At 37.3% G+C, this 13,763-nt stretch overlaps 1 protein-coding gene and 1 long non-coding RNA gene across 5 annotated transcripts in view; one reads left to right on the top strand and one right to left on the bottom strand.

The window, feature by feature from the left end:
- Positions 1 to 13,763, bottom strand: part of LOC105474654 (uncharacterized) — a 189,756-nt gene that overhangs the window by 51,627 nt on the left and 124,366 nt on the right. The window lies entirely within an intron of this gene.
- The window catches only part of LOC105474655 (WD repeat domain 64), a 160,096-nt gene that overhangs the window by 68,833 nt on the left and 77,500 nt on the right, over positions 1 to 13,763 (top strand). For all 4 annotated transcript variants that reach the window (XM_071073603.1, XM_071073600.1, XM_071073593.1 and 1 more), the window contains one exon: positions 3,915 to 4,054. In XM_071073603.1, the coding sequence (XP_070929704.1) occupies positions 3,915 to 4,054 (140 nt within the window). The remainder of the gene's footprint in view (positions 1 to 3,914; positions 4,055 to 13,763) is intronic.

Raw genomic sequence — 13,763 nt, 5'->3', positions numbered from 1 at the left:
TGGATGGATTGGGATACTCAAAGAAGAGAAAAAAGGTAGAGAAAATACTAAGCTTTTTCATGAGGCCCAATAAAATAATCATAGAATTATGGAAGCATCTATCAAATGTGCCTGGTTTGTAAATATCCAACGAACAAGTGACCTAATTATCCCTCCATACCTGACTGGCTCTTTCAGTGTGGATAATCTATCAAAATAAAAATCCGATATACATCAGGAAATACATCCTAATGGGTGGCCCAATATATAATACCAGATTAACTAGAATGACTATTTTGGGTTTTCAAAATTTATTTATTTTCTTTTTTTCTTCAAATTTATTTTAAGTTCCAGGGTACATGTGAAGGATGTGCCGATTTGTTACAAAGGTAAACATGTGCCATGGTGGTTTGCTGCCCAGATCAATCTATCACCTGGATATTAAGCCCAGCAGCCATTAGCTATTCTTCCTTATCCTCTCTCTTCCTCACCACCCAGTGAGTGTGAGTTGTTCCCCACCATGTGTCCATGTGTCCATTCTCGAGGTTCAGCCCCCACTTACAAGTGAGACCATGCAGTGTTTGGTTTTCTGTTCCTGTGTTAGTTTGCTGAGGATAACAGCTTTCAGCTCCATCTGTGTCCTTGCAAAGGACATGATCTTGCTCTTTTTTATGGCTGCACAGTTTCATGGTGTATATGTACATTTTCTTTATCCAATCTATCATCAGTGGGCATTTGGGTTGATTCCATGTCTTTGCTATTGTGAATAGTGTTGCAATTACATAAACAGCCATGTATCTTTATAATCGAATTATTTGTATTCCTTTGGGTATATAGCCAGTAATGGGATTGCTGGGTCAAATGATATTTCTGTCCCTAGATATGTGAGGAATTGCTACACTGCCTTCCACAGTGGTTGAATTAATTTGCACTCCTACCAACACTGTAAAAACATTTCTTTTTCTCTGCAACTTTGCCAGCATCTGTTGCTTCTGGACTTTTTAATAATCACCATTCTGACTGGCATGAGATGGTATCTCATTGTGGTTTTGATTTGCATTTCTCCAATGACCAATTGATGTTGAGCTTTTTTTAATATGTTTTTTGGCTGCATAAATATCTTCTTTTCAGGAATATCTGTTCATGTCTTTTGCCATTTTAATGGGGTAGTTTTTTTCTTGTAAATTGGTTTAAGTTCCTTATAGACTTTGGATATTAGACCTTTGTCAGATGGATAGATTGCAAAAATTTTCTCCGATTCTTTAGGTTGTCTGTTCACTCTGATGATAGTTTATTTTGCTGTGCAGAAGTTCCTTAGTTTAATTAGATCCCATTTGTCAGTTTTTGCTTTTGTTGCTATTGCCTTTGGTGTTTTCGTCATGAAATCTTTGCCCGTGCCTATGTCCTGAATGGTATTGCCTAGGTTTTCTTCTAGGGCTTTTATAGTTTTGGGGTTTACATTCAAGTCTTTAATCCATCTTGAGTTAATTTTTGTATAAGGTGTAAGGAAAGGGTCCAGTTTCAGTTTTCTGCATGTGGCTAGCCAGTTCTCCCAGCACCATTTATTAAATAGGGAATCCTTTTCCCGTTGCTTGTTTTGGTCAGGTTTGTTGACAATCAGCTGGTTGTAGATGTGTGGTTTTATTTCTGAGATCTCTATTCTGTTCCATTGATCTATGTGTCTGTTTTTGTACCAGTACCATGCTGTTTTGGTTATGGGAGCCTTGTTTTATTTCTGAGATCTCTATTCTGTTCCATTGATCTATGTGTCTGTTTTTGTACCAGTACCATGCTGTTTTGGTTATGGGAGCCTTGTAGTATAGTTTGAAGTGGGGTAGCATGATGCCATCAGCTTTGTTCTTTTTGCTTAGGACTGTCTTTGCTATTCAGGCTCTTTTTTGGTTCCACTTGAATTTTAAAATAGTTTCTTCTAATTCTGTGAAGAATGTAAAATGACTATTTTGAATTTTAGGCTTTTTATATGTAAATTATGACTGTTAATAATTTAGGTTATATGTAAATTGTAACTTAGGTTATAATGCCTTTATACAGCCTCTTTGTCTAGTAGCCTAAAGGTCCTTGGTAATATGTAAGGTGCTTAGGAATGCTTTGTTGTATAACTAACTCAATTCCATTTTCTGAGATGTACAAATCACATTTAAATAATTAAATTAATTCATTCAATTAAAACTACTTAAACTTTGGGAGTTAGTTTCTTTCTTTTGTGAGATAAGAAAGTTGGATTATGCAACTTCTAGGATCCCAGTTTGAAGTTCTTTGATGTTTTTATGACTCAGTTTCCAAGATGACATTTAAAGAATTATTTGTGAAACATAAAATTTAATATCTTAAAAAATATTCTATATTTTGTAAACAATTACAGTTTTTATTCTTTTTGGAAACATAATTAGATTATAGCTGCACATTTGTTTAAGTAATGATGGCTGCGGTAAAAAATAACCCCCACAATGTGAATGGGTCCGACACAATGAAAATGTAAAGTTTAACGTCAGCTCTCAGAATTCACTGGCTAAAACTCAGTAACCTGACCACACCTAACTGCAAAGGAGCCTGGAAATGTGTACCCAGGAAGAGAGGATATGGGTTTGGTGAACACGTAGCCAGGTTTTTCATGAAACTGTGTGTGTGTGTGTGTGTGTGTGTGTGTGTGTGTGTACATATGATAATACATGCCTGGTTCAACTTTTAGTTTTAGTGCTATCAAAATTCCAATAGATCATGGCTAAAGGATATAGTCAAAAAATTTACAGAAGAAGAAGATACAATTAGCAGATATATTTGGGGAAAAATACCCAACAGCATTAGCTATCATAAAATGTAATTAAAAATAAGGTACCATTTAGACCTATTAACATAGCAAACATTTTAAATCATGACAATATTCATATGCTGGCCAGAATTTAATGAAACTGGCAGAATATATCGTTGATGGCCTTGGGATTTAGTACAGTCATTTTGGAAAGTAAGCTAGCAATACGTTTGAAAGTGATAAAAATGTTTATAGCCTTTAACATAATGATGCCACACCTGCGACTTTATCCACAGTAAATAATCCAAAAGGAAAAAAAAGACCACAGAAGTACAATAACCATTCATTACAGTATTGTTGAATAAAGTAAAAAACTAGAATTAGTGGACTAATCAATGGACAAGGGGTTAAGAAATTGAGAAATAGTAACTAAAAGGATAATTATGAGGGCATGAGCTCATGGTCTTTCATAAATATAAAAAAGTAGTGGGTATAAATATGTATCTAGAAATGTATCTAATTTATATTTTTTAAAAGTTAACAGTGATTTCCTACAGGGAGTTAAATTAGAGATTATGAAGGAAAAGACATTTTTATAAAAATTATACCCTTCTATGATGTTTTAGCAATTAAAAAATCATATTTATTCTATGGTAGTAACTACACATAAATGATATATGCCTATGAATACATGCTAGAAGGGAAGATGGAAAAATGACAACAGTTGATTTGTTATAATGGTGAAGATTAAATGCAGTTTCCTCTTTCCTTGATTTCTTTCATTATTATAATGTTTGCTTAATTTAAGAATGAAAACAAAAGAGCAGCTGCCTTAAATATTTTTGGAAGTAAATAAAGTATAAATAATACATTAATGCATGAAAGTATAGGAAAGGATTGAATCAAGAAAAGAACTCATAAAATATTTATGAGAATTCACATTTGTGTATGTAAATACAGTCTTTACAAAACAGCCTTCACAAGAAGCGGCAGATCCAAACCAAGGCCAGCCCCTTAGCACATCAATCACGGAATAATGCATCCCGCCAGAAACAGACTGCGATTTGCTGTTAGAAGAAAGATATGGGTATGATACAGTGAGAGATACATTTGAAACTCTGACCACCTGAGAAAACAAACAATCTTTCCCTGTCCTCCTTTTCAGGAGACGATAAAGTCATCCGGTTGTGGCACCCCAATATCAGCACCAAGCCCGTGGGGAAACTTGTGGGACACATGTTCAGTATCACTGAGATCGTAACCAATGAAAAAGACCAACATATCGTCAGCCTTTCCTCTGCAAAGGTAACAAAAAGAAAATAACAAAACAAAACTAGTTTTTTCCTTAAAATTATCTGTTGGAAGGCATAGCGGTTATACAATTTTTGACTGAAATAAATGATAGTCATTGAATCATTGAGAAAAATATTGTCAGGATGGAAAAGGAAATGATAAGCCAATGTTCTCTGTTTCTATTGATTATAGCATAAGAAAGAACACAAGTTTAAAAACAAGTGTAAAAGAAAAACAGTATTGAAAAGATAGCAAATATTATCCTCAAAAGTAAAACGTAAGAGGCCTTTCAATAGATAGGAACATTAGGAAAAAATGAGGAGTTCTGTTATTGTTGCTGTTATTAAACAGTGTTTGAAACGTTCTAACCAATGTAGTAAAACAAAAAAAAATGAGTTACAAATATTAGAAGTTAGGAGACTGAATTATATTTGCAAATAATGGGATCGTCTGCTTGAAAAAAATCAATAACATCAACTTTCAGTGTAGGAATAGGTAAATTCAATAAAGTGGCTAGTTGCAATAGCAACTTAAAAATAAAATAAAATAAATTTCTAAAAAATAAAAAAGGAAAGAGATAAATTTCTATATAAGAACAATAATTAGTGAGGAAAAAAGGTCAAAGAGATAGCATTCACAAGAGTAAAAAATATTAAATACCTAGGAATAAACTTAATAAGCAATATTCACTACTAACATTAAGATAACTGTGAAGTTTTACTGAGGCACTTTTATTTAAGAACACAAATTAAGGTACATGCTATGTTCCTTCATGGAAATGTTGTGCTGTAAAAGATATTCTCCATCAGATTAATCTATTTATTTATTCCTAGTCAGAATTATTTAAGTATCAGCTTGCCAAGTTTAAAGTTAATGTAAAAATACTGGTATATGGGAATATCCTAGAAACTTTGGAAGATATAATTATGAGATGGCACTTTCCCTGTCCAATATTAAGCATGTCATAAAGTCAAAATCAATAAAACAGAGCAGTAGTCAATGCAGAAATAAACACATCTATGAAGCAAAGGAGAAAATGCAGGAATTATCTTATGTCTATGGGGGAATTTTGTATAGAACAGAAATAATGTTTCAAATATGTGAGCAAAGGATGGTTTATTAAATAAGTGTTGGGAAAACTGATTAGCCATAAAGAAAGAAAGATGTAATCAGATCATCATTTCATAATATACAGCACAATTCATTACATATGAATTAAAGATTTTAAATTTAAAATACAAAACCATAGAAATTCTAGATTTCCAGAAGAAAATATAGGTGAATAGTCTTACAACTTTTGGGTAATTCCTCAGCATAGCACCTACGACTAAGGAGAAAATAAATATGACTAAATAAACATTCAAACTTTCTGTAAATTATAACCATCATTTGTTGAGTGCTTAAGTGCCAGGCACTGTGCTAAGTATTTTATATATGCAACTCTTTGATGCTAATAACGACCCTATAAAGTAATTATCCCCGTTTTACACCAGGGAAAATGACATCTAAATCACTTGCACAAGGTCACAGAGCTATCTGGTGCCGAAGTGTGGCCAATCCCATATTTGCCCTTCCTCAGCCTGCCTCCCTATACCCATAAACAAAGTTAAAGGCAGACGGCGGGGGCAGGGGCGCAAAAATGCAATAAAAAGCAGAGAAATTGGAATAATATCCTTGAACAAATATCAAACATCTCTAGCAAATCAGTAGGGGAAAGAAAGAGGAGAGAAGGGCAAAGGTTTAAGAACACAGACAGGTTTACATACTGCTGTGTGGAAATAAAACTGGCAAAAACTTCCTGAGTATTTATTCTAATAAAATAGCTAGATGAGTGCACAAAGATCTGTATAAAAGGATGCTCATTGCACTATTGCTTATATTGATTTAAGAAGGAAAAAAGAAAAACAAAAGAGAAGAGGGAGGAAACAAGAAATACAGAAAGGATATGAAAGAGGGAAGGGAGGGGAAAGAAGAAAACCCGGATGCTTTCCCTCTTTGCACCATGTCCCCCACCCCCGCACCTCCCTCCTCGCATACACCCCCTACCCGTCACACACCCTCTACCCAATGCAAAACCCTTCGATGGAAGCAATCAGATCTCCAAGGCCCAGTAGTTCCCTCCATGCTCGTGGAACTATGTGAATCTCCCTGGAGCCCGTGCTTGCCATGTGGAACCATAAGGGAAAGACTCTAAGGGCCTTTGAGGGGTTCCTCCCAGGCCAGAGAGGAAAATGCACCCGGCACCTGCCTCCTCCAGCTCATAGCTGAGGACGTGACCTCCTGACCTGCAGCCTTCACCAGCAGGGCCAGCAGCCCTCACCTGCCAATATGGTAGCCACAAATTCTTAAAACATGACTAGTCCGAATTGAGGTCTGCTGTGAGTGTAAAATACACAAGACTTCAAAGATTCAGTATCCCCCCCACCCGCCAAAAAAAAACTCCTCAATTTTTTTGAGACAGGATCTTGCTCTGTCGTCCAGGCTAGAGTACACTGGCATGGCGCAATGGGGCTCACTGCAGCCTCGAGGCTGTCTGCTGCCTTGACCTACAGGGCTGGAGGGATCCTCCCACCTCAGCCTCCCCAGGAGCTGGGACTACAGGTGGGGGCCACCATACAAAGCTAATTATTTTTATTTTTTGTAGAGAGCTCTCTTATTTTTTGTAGGTCTCTCTAATTTGCTAATTTTTAAATTTTGGTAGAGATGGGGTCTTGTTATGTTGCTGGAACTCCTGGGCTCAAGTGATCCTCCTGCCTCAAAGCACTAGTATAGGCCTGAGCCATGGCACTGGGTCAATCGTTTTTACATTGATTATATGTTGAAGTGATAATAATTTGGCTATATAGGGTTTAAAAATACATTAATAAAATTAATTTTTAAAAAAGAGTAAGGGGCTGCACATAGTGGCTCATGCTTGTAATCCTGGCACTTTGGGAGGTCAAGGCGGGAGGATCGCTTGAGGCCAGGAGTTCGAGACCAACCTGGGCAACATAGTGAGACACCATCTTTAAAAAAAAAAGATTATGGGCCGGGCGCGGTGGCTCAAGCCTGTAATCCCAGCACTTTGGGAGGCCGAGACGGGCGGATCACGAGGTCAGGAGATCGAGACCATCCTGGCTAACATGGTGAAACCCCGTCTCTACTAAAAAATACAAAAAACTAGCCGGGCGAGGTGGCGGGTGCCTGTAGTCCCAGCTACTCGGGAGGCTGAGGCAGGAGAATGGCGTGAACCCGGGAGGCGGAGCTTGCAGTGAGCCGAGATCGCGCCACTGCACTCCAGCCTGGGTGACAGAGCCAGACTCCGTCTCAAAAAAAAAAAAAAAAAAAAAAAAAAAAAGATTATGATAATGGTTGCACAATTATTTAAATTGACTAAAACTCACAGAACCTTACACTAAAAACGGGTGAGTTTTAAGGTAAATAGATTACACCTCAATAATGAAAGATAGTTAGGGTGATGTACCAATAAAGTAAAATTCAAGAGGAAAAAAGGCTTTGATTCAGTAAATTATGCTGTATCCTCATATATAATAACCACATAGACATTCAACATTATGTAAATGAATAGTGATATGAAAATATCTAAATAATATATAAAATACAATAATATATAAGTAATCAATTTTAAAACATAACATGTCTATCATATGTTATTGGAGATGATTAAAAGCAAGATGTTTTAGTGAGGCTAACAAGTTTATGGATATACATGAATGGATTTTTTTTCTTTTGTTTTCTCTTCGTTTTTTAAATAGTAAATATACATTACTTTGTAATAAGGAAACTTTTTTTTTGAGATGAAGTTTCACTCTTGTTGCCCAGGCTGGAGTGCAATGGCATCATCTCAGCTCACTGCAACCTCTGTCTCCCAGGTTCAAGCTATTCTCCCGCCTCAGCCTCCCAAGTAGCTGGGATTACAGGCTCCTGCCACCATGCCCAGCTGATTTTTGTATTTTTAGTAGAGACGGGGTTTTGTCATGTTGGCCAGGCTGGTCTCGAACTCCTGACCTCAGGTGATCCACCTGACTCAGCCCCTCAAAGTGCTGGGATTACAGGTGTGAGCCACCATGCCCAGCTTAGGAAACTTTAATTTTTTTAAGCAGTACTGGAAAAACAGTGAAGATTTTGAGACACTAAAACTAAAAACATGTTATGATTGAGATCTGGAGTCTCCTACAGATAATTTAAAGAGAAATAAGATATCTTTCTAGCAAAAGTTGAGATCACTCACGCTCAGAGATGAAGAGACAAAAGAGGGAACTTCTCCTATTTCTTTTAAATGTAATGAGTGTATTAAAATGATACTCATTCATGCATCTCCGTAGCACCACTGGAAAATTACTTAATATCTTTCCACTTGGTTTCTTCATCTGTAAATGTAAGAATGTTTAGCCTAGAGGGCCATCATAAAGATGAAAGAAGGTCATTCATTTGGTTATTTAGCAAATATTTATTTATTTCTTGAGTGTCTATTGTGTTAGATACTGTTCTGAGTTCTGAGTTCTAGAGACAAAGCATTGAACAAGGAGGACCAGGGCCCTGCAATGAGAAAGTTGACATGCTAGGGGAAGAGAGAGACAAACAAGCAAAGTAACAAATACACGAGAAAACAGTATGATAACTATGGTAAGAAATAGGAAAACAGGGCTGGATGTAACGGCTCATGCCTGTAATCCCAGCACTTTGAGACAGGAGGAGTGCTTGAGGCCAGAAGTTCAAAACCAGCCTAGGCAAAATAGCAAGACCCCATCTCTACAAAAACAAAGAAAAGAAATAGAAAACATAGTGGTGCAGTGTGACTGAATCTCACCTGTGAGGAGGTGACATAAAAGCTGAAGCCTGAATGATCGGGCAAACCAGCCCCATGAAGAGCTAGGAAAAGGAAAAGGGCGATTTAGGCAGAAAGAAGAGCGAACTAGTCTGGGTGCAATAGTTCATGCCTGTAATCCCAGCACTTTGGGAGGCCGAGGTGCGTGGATTATTTGAGGTTAGGAGTTCAAGATCAGCCTGGCCAACATGGCGAAACCCCATCACTACTAAAAATACAAAAATTAGCCGGGCATGGTGGTATGCACCTGTAACCCCAGCTACTTGGGAGGCTGAGGCAGGAGAATCGCTTGAACCTGGGAGGTGGAGGTTGCAATGAGCCGAGATTGCACCACTGCACTCCAGCCTGGGCAACAGGATGAGACTCGGTCTCAAAAAGGAAAAAAAAAAAAAAAAAAGCAAACTAGGCACATACATGTTTTTGGTTTTTTTATCGAAGCTATATTATTATTTTTTACAGAAAAGGGAACAGACAACATCCCTTCAAACTATTTCATATAAATTAGCTTTCATCACATTAAGCAGAAAGCACATAAATCACCATGTGTAGTTGTGTACCCACTACATGCCTTTTCCTAAGCTCTTAAAATAGCAAGATTTTCTTTCTTTCTTCTAATTTTGCAGTCTTTCCACCAGGATATTATTTTCTTCCCCAACTGCTAAAATTGTATGTCTAGTCACAGAACCCAAGTATTGAACAGATATGCCACATCTATTACACCTGAAGAATAATTGACAAATGTTGAAAAATGCAGAGACAAATATAATCTTCACTTACTTTCATTTCATCAGCAAAACCAATGGGAGCAATGGTTGGAAACCTTCTCAAGCACAGTTCTACTGACCAAAAGGCTGATTCTCTTCTTTTTTTTTTTTTTTTTTTCTGTGAAGGGGAGAAATTTACCAACTTTGATGACTTGTAACAGATTATAAATGTGTGTAAAACTTGCTGTTTTTTATACATTTTCACTTTGGAAGTGGTATGTAGAAACCTGAGAAAAGGCAGTTTGACTAGATTGTGAGTGTGCATATCTTCAAAGGCAGTTATCTTTAAAAAAAATTCTGCATACCTAAAAGTGAATTTATTTTCTACTTCAAGTCTTCTCTTCCTTACTTCTGATTTTCCTCTGTTAATGGTATCATTTGTTTCCCAGTGAGCCGTGATCCAACTTCAAAGTCACCTTTGATCCTTCTGTCTCCATAAGCCTTGCCACTGGTCAGTTTGAAGTCTCTAAAATGTGTCTCCTATAAATTACCTCATTCTTCTTCCCAGTCATGGCCTTGGTTCAGACCCATGCACCAAGGGGATCCCAGTTGCAGGTGGCCCATTAGAAAGCACTTGTAGACAGACCTCTTATCTTCAGTTTCTTCTCTCCCCAAACCATCCAGATATTGTATGGCCATGTTGATCCTCCTCCAACCCATTTATAACCTTGTCATTCCCTTCTCACATATATTCAAAGGCCCCTCATGCCTTACAAATAAAGTTCAAATTATTTTTTCTAGTTCTTAAGGTTCTCTAGGGTCTGGAACCAGAATATCTTTTCAGCTTTGTTTGGCTTCAGAAAATTCAAGCTTCACTAAATGCTTCTCCAAAGGCTTTATGCATTCCCGTCTTTGTCTGAAACAATTCTCGTCCCATTCCCAGCCATCCTATCTATCCTTCACATCTAAGTGAAATATCGAGTCATGCACAAAGCCTTCACTAAGACAAAAATGGAGGGGTTTTTTTCCCTTTTCGTGAGTAAGAAATGTGTAAATTTCAAATAAACCTGGAGATAGAAAGAAAAACTAACAATTTAAAATGTAACCTTTAAGTTTTAAAAATTTGAAATCTTTCCTTGCTTTGGTTCCCTGTGCTTTCTGTTTGTATGGGATTATCGTAAATGACGTAAGTTCAAAAGTTTATTTTTCTTGTTTTTTTGATAATTGGAAACATCCATGATTGAGAACCTGGTTTCACTGCCTTCATATTTTACTACCTTGTGTCCTCATTCTGTGGCTTGGGACATTCCCTTTTGAGTAAACTGTTTGCAACGTTCTTAAGAGTAAGACTTGTTTGAAAACCTTCCTGAGTGACTGTAGGAAAATTTTCTGGGGAAGACAAATTATGTATTAGGAAACATAAAATGTGAGTGGCCATCTAGGAAGAAAAAATAAAAACTAAGGAAAAGGGGCAAGGGCACATGCTTTGGAATTCAGTTCTCAACTTGCAACACTTTTTGCTTCTGTGCAGGTCTTGTTGCTTTTTCTTTAGTTCATCACCCAGGATGGCTCCTTGACAACCTTCAAAGGAAGACGCTGTGGAGGGCTCTGAGTCCTGGGGGCAAACATGCCTACCAAGACCAGGAAGCAGTCCCTACATGAGGCTTCCTTCTGAGTGTGGCTATCACACTTCTATAACCCGGAGCTCTTAGCTATGATTGCACATTTACTTAAGATGAGGCAGGCTGTTTGTGATTGCTGCCCTTTGGGACTCTTTCCTTTGTTAATTCTTATTGTGTTTCTGAGTATCTTTATTTTATCCTCTAGACTTTCTCTAGACACTTCTACCAGCTTTCAGAACCTCTGCACACACACATACACATATTCACTACAGCCTCCCTAAGGTAACTATCTGGGTATTCTATTGACATTAATCTTTTCTCTCTCACAAAATGTGGTTCCCTCGCATTGTTTCTTGACTGGTAAACTGTGTCTCAGGGCTGTATAACTAGGAATCCCAACTTTCTACTGCATTAATATGTCAACCAATATATGACCCCCTGCTAAATGCCTGAGAGTGCATTAGGCTCTGTGCCTATTTACATTTTGATGTAATCTTTGTCCAAAAGAAGCTAAAAATCTACTTGAGTAAATAAAGCATAGCTGCCCCAAATCTTTGATGACCAAACCTAGGAATGGCACAGACATCAAGTTCAATTTTCCCATTAAACTGGACCAGGAAAATTGAACTTGATTGTGCAACTTGAAATCAGGAAGTTATCAAACTACCTGGAATCTTCTCAAAAGGCAAGGCTGATCTGGTATATCTCTCAAAACTCAAAATATTCACACCCTTTGACACAAACATTCTATTTGTAGGAATTTATCATTCAGCTATATCTATATTGCTTTACAAAGCCAGTGTACTTTACAAAAATATATGTGCAAAGAGGTTCACTACTGCTTTAATAGAAAATAAAGAAATATAATACATATGAACAGGGAACTAACTACAAGAAACTATGGAGCATTCACAAACAGAATATTATTCAGCCACTAAAAGAATGAGATAAAGCCAGGCACAGTGGTGCATCCTGCAGTCCCAGCTATGCAGGAGGCTGAAGCGGAAGGATCACTTGAGCTCATGAGTTCAAGACCAACCTGGGCAACATAGAGAGACCTCGTCTCTTAAAAAAAAAAAAAAAAAAAGAAAGAGGTAAATCTAAGTACATAAATATGTCCCAACATAGATGTAAGCTCTTCATATATATGAACTCATTTAATGTTCATAACAACCCTATGAGATAGGTTGAGATAGGTACTGGTATTATTCTCCCTACAAGTGTGATAACTAAGGCTCAGAGAAGTTAAGAGATTTGCCCAAGTGCACACAGTTATTGGAGGTGAATCAGGATTCAACTGAGATAGTCTGCCTCCCAAAGTGGTATCTTCCAGCAATTATTACCTAAGCAGTGGGATTGAGGAGTACAGCGTTAAGTGGTAGGTGGGAAGGAGAACTCTGGTTTTGTACTGTTTGAATCTGTTTACTAGGAACATTAGTTTGGTAATTAAAAAGTTAATTTTTAAAGACATGCTGGATGTCTTCATTTTCTATTTGCTGGTTATCACACAGGTAAAATGTGAAAACAAGAAGATAAAATTAACAGGTTTGGTTCTACCTACAGTGCTAAAAATATTTTTTCTTATTAAGTAATGTGTAAGAACTTAATAAATACATTTAGCATTGAATTTCCTAAACAGTGTTGAATGCCTGCCATTTATACTGTACTGTCATACATACCCTGATTTTCAAATGCACCATTTGTCTGTAGTACTGTGTTAACTCTCGAAAGAGTTTCATAAGCTCATATATCTTCAGGCTCCTTAACGTAAAATCATGTAATCAATTGAGTGACCCTGATTTGATTCATTTGGGGACTAAAAATCTCATTAGCCTCTTGTAGCCATTGGGTAAAATTAGGAAGGCAGGCTACATTCTGATTTTCCTTTACAATCAGAAAATGGTGAATTCCCCAGACCCCTTGCTCTATCTAAATGATACTGTGGTTCTAATTCTAAAGATTTCTACTGGTACAATTGTCATTATAGAATAATGTTCAAACTTCCATTCAAGTGTTTCTCACAATGCAGTGTCACCATTTTCATCTATCTACTCTCCTGGCGAGACTTAGATCTACTCAAGAACAACGGAGCTTCTATTAATCTTTGTACCTGTAACACCTAGGCTAGAATTTCATAATTATTTGATGTATAATGAATTTTGTATGACTTGTTAGTGTTGCATCTTCTTATAAATCAGACATCCTGCTCTAGTCACTCTATAATAAACACCCATCTAAAAACAGATACCTGGATGGGTGCGGTGGCTCACACCTGTAATCCCAGCACTTTGGGAGGTTGAGGTGGGTGGATAACTTGAAGTCAGGAGTTTGAGATCAGCCTGGCCAACATGGTGAAACCCCATCTCTACTAAAAATACAAAAGTTAGCCAGGCGTGGTGGTGGGCTCCTGTAACCCCAGCTACATGGGAAGCTGAGGCAGGAGAATCACTTGAACCTGCGAGGCAGAGGTTGCAGTGAGCCGAGATAGTGCCATTGCACTCCAGCCTAAGGAACCAAGAGTGAAACTCTGTCTCAAAACAAAAACAAAAACAAAAACAACGACAACA

This window comes from Macaca nemestrina, chromosome 1 (assembly GCF_043159975.1).
Source record: "Macaca nemestrina isolate mMacNem1 chromosome 1, mMacNem.hap1, whole genome shotgun sequence".
Taxonomy (NCBI): Eukaryota; Metazoa; Chordata; class Mammalia; order Primates; family Cercopithecidae; genus Macaca; species Macaca nemestrina.
The sequence above is the reverse complement of the archived record's forward strand: the minus strand, read 5'-3'. Positions and strand labels throughout refer to the sequence as shown.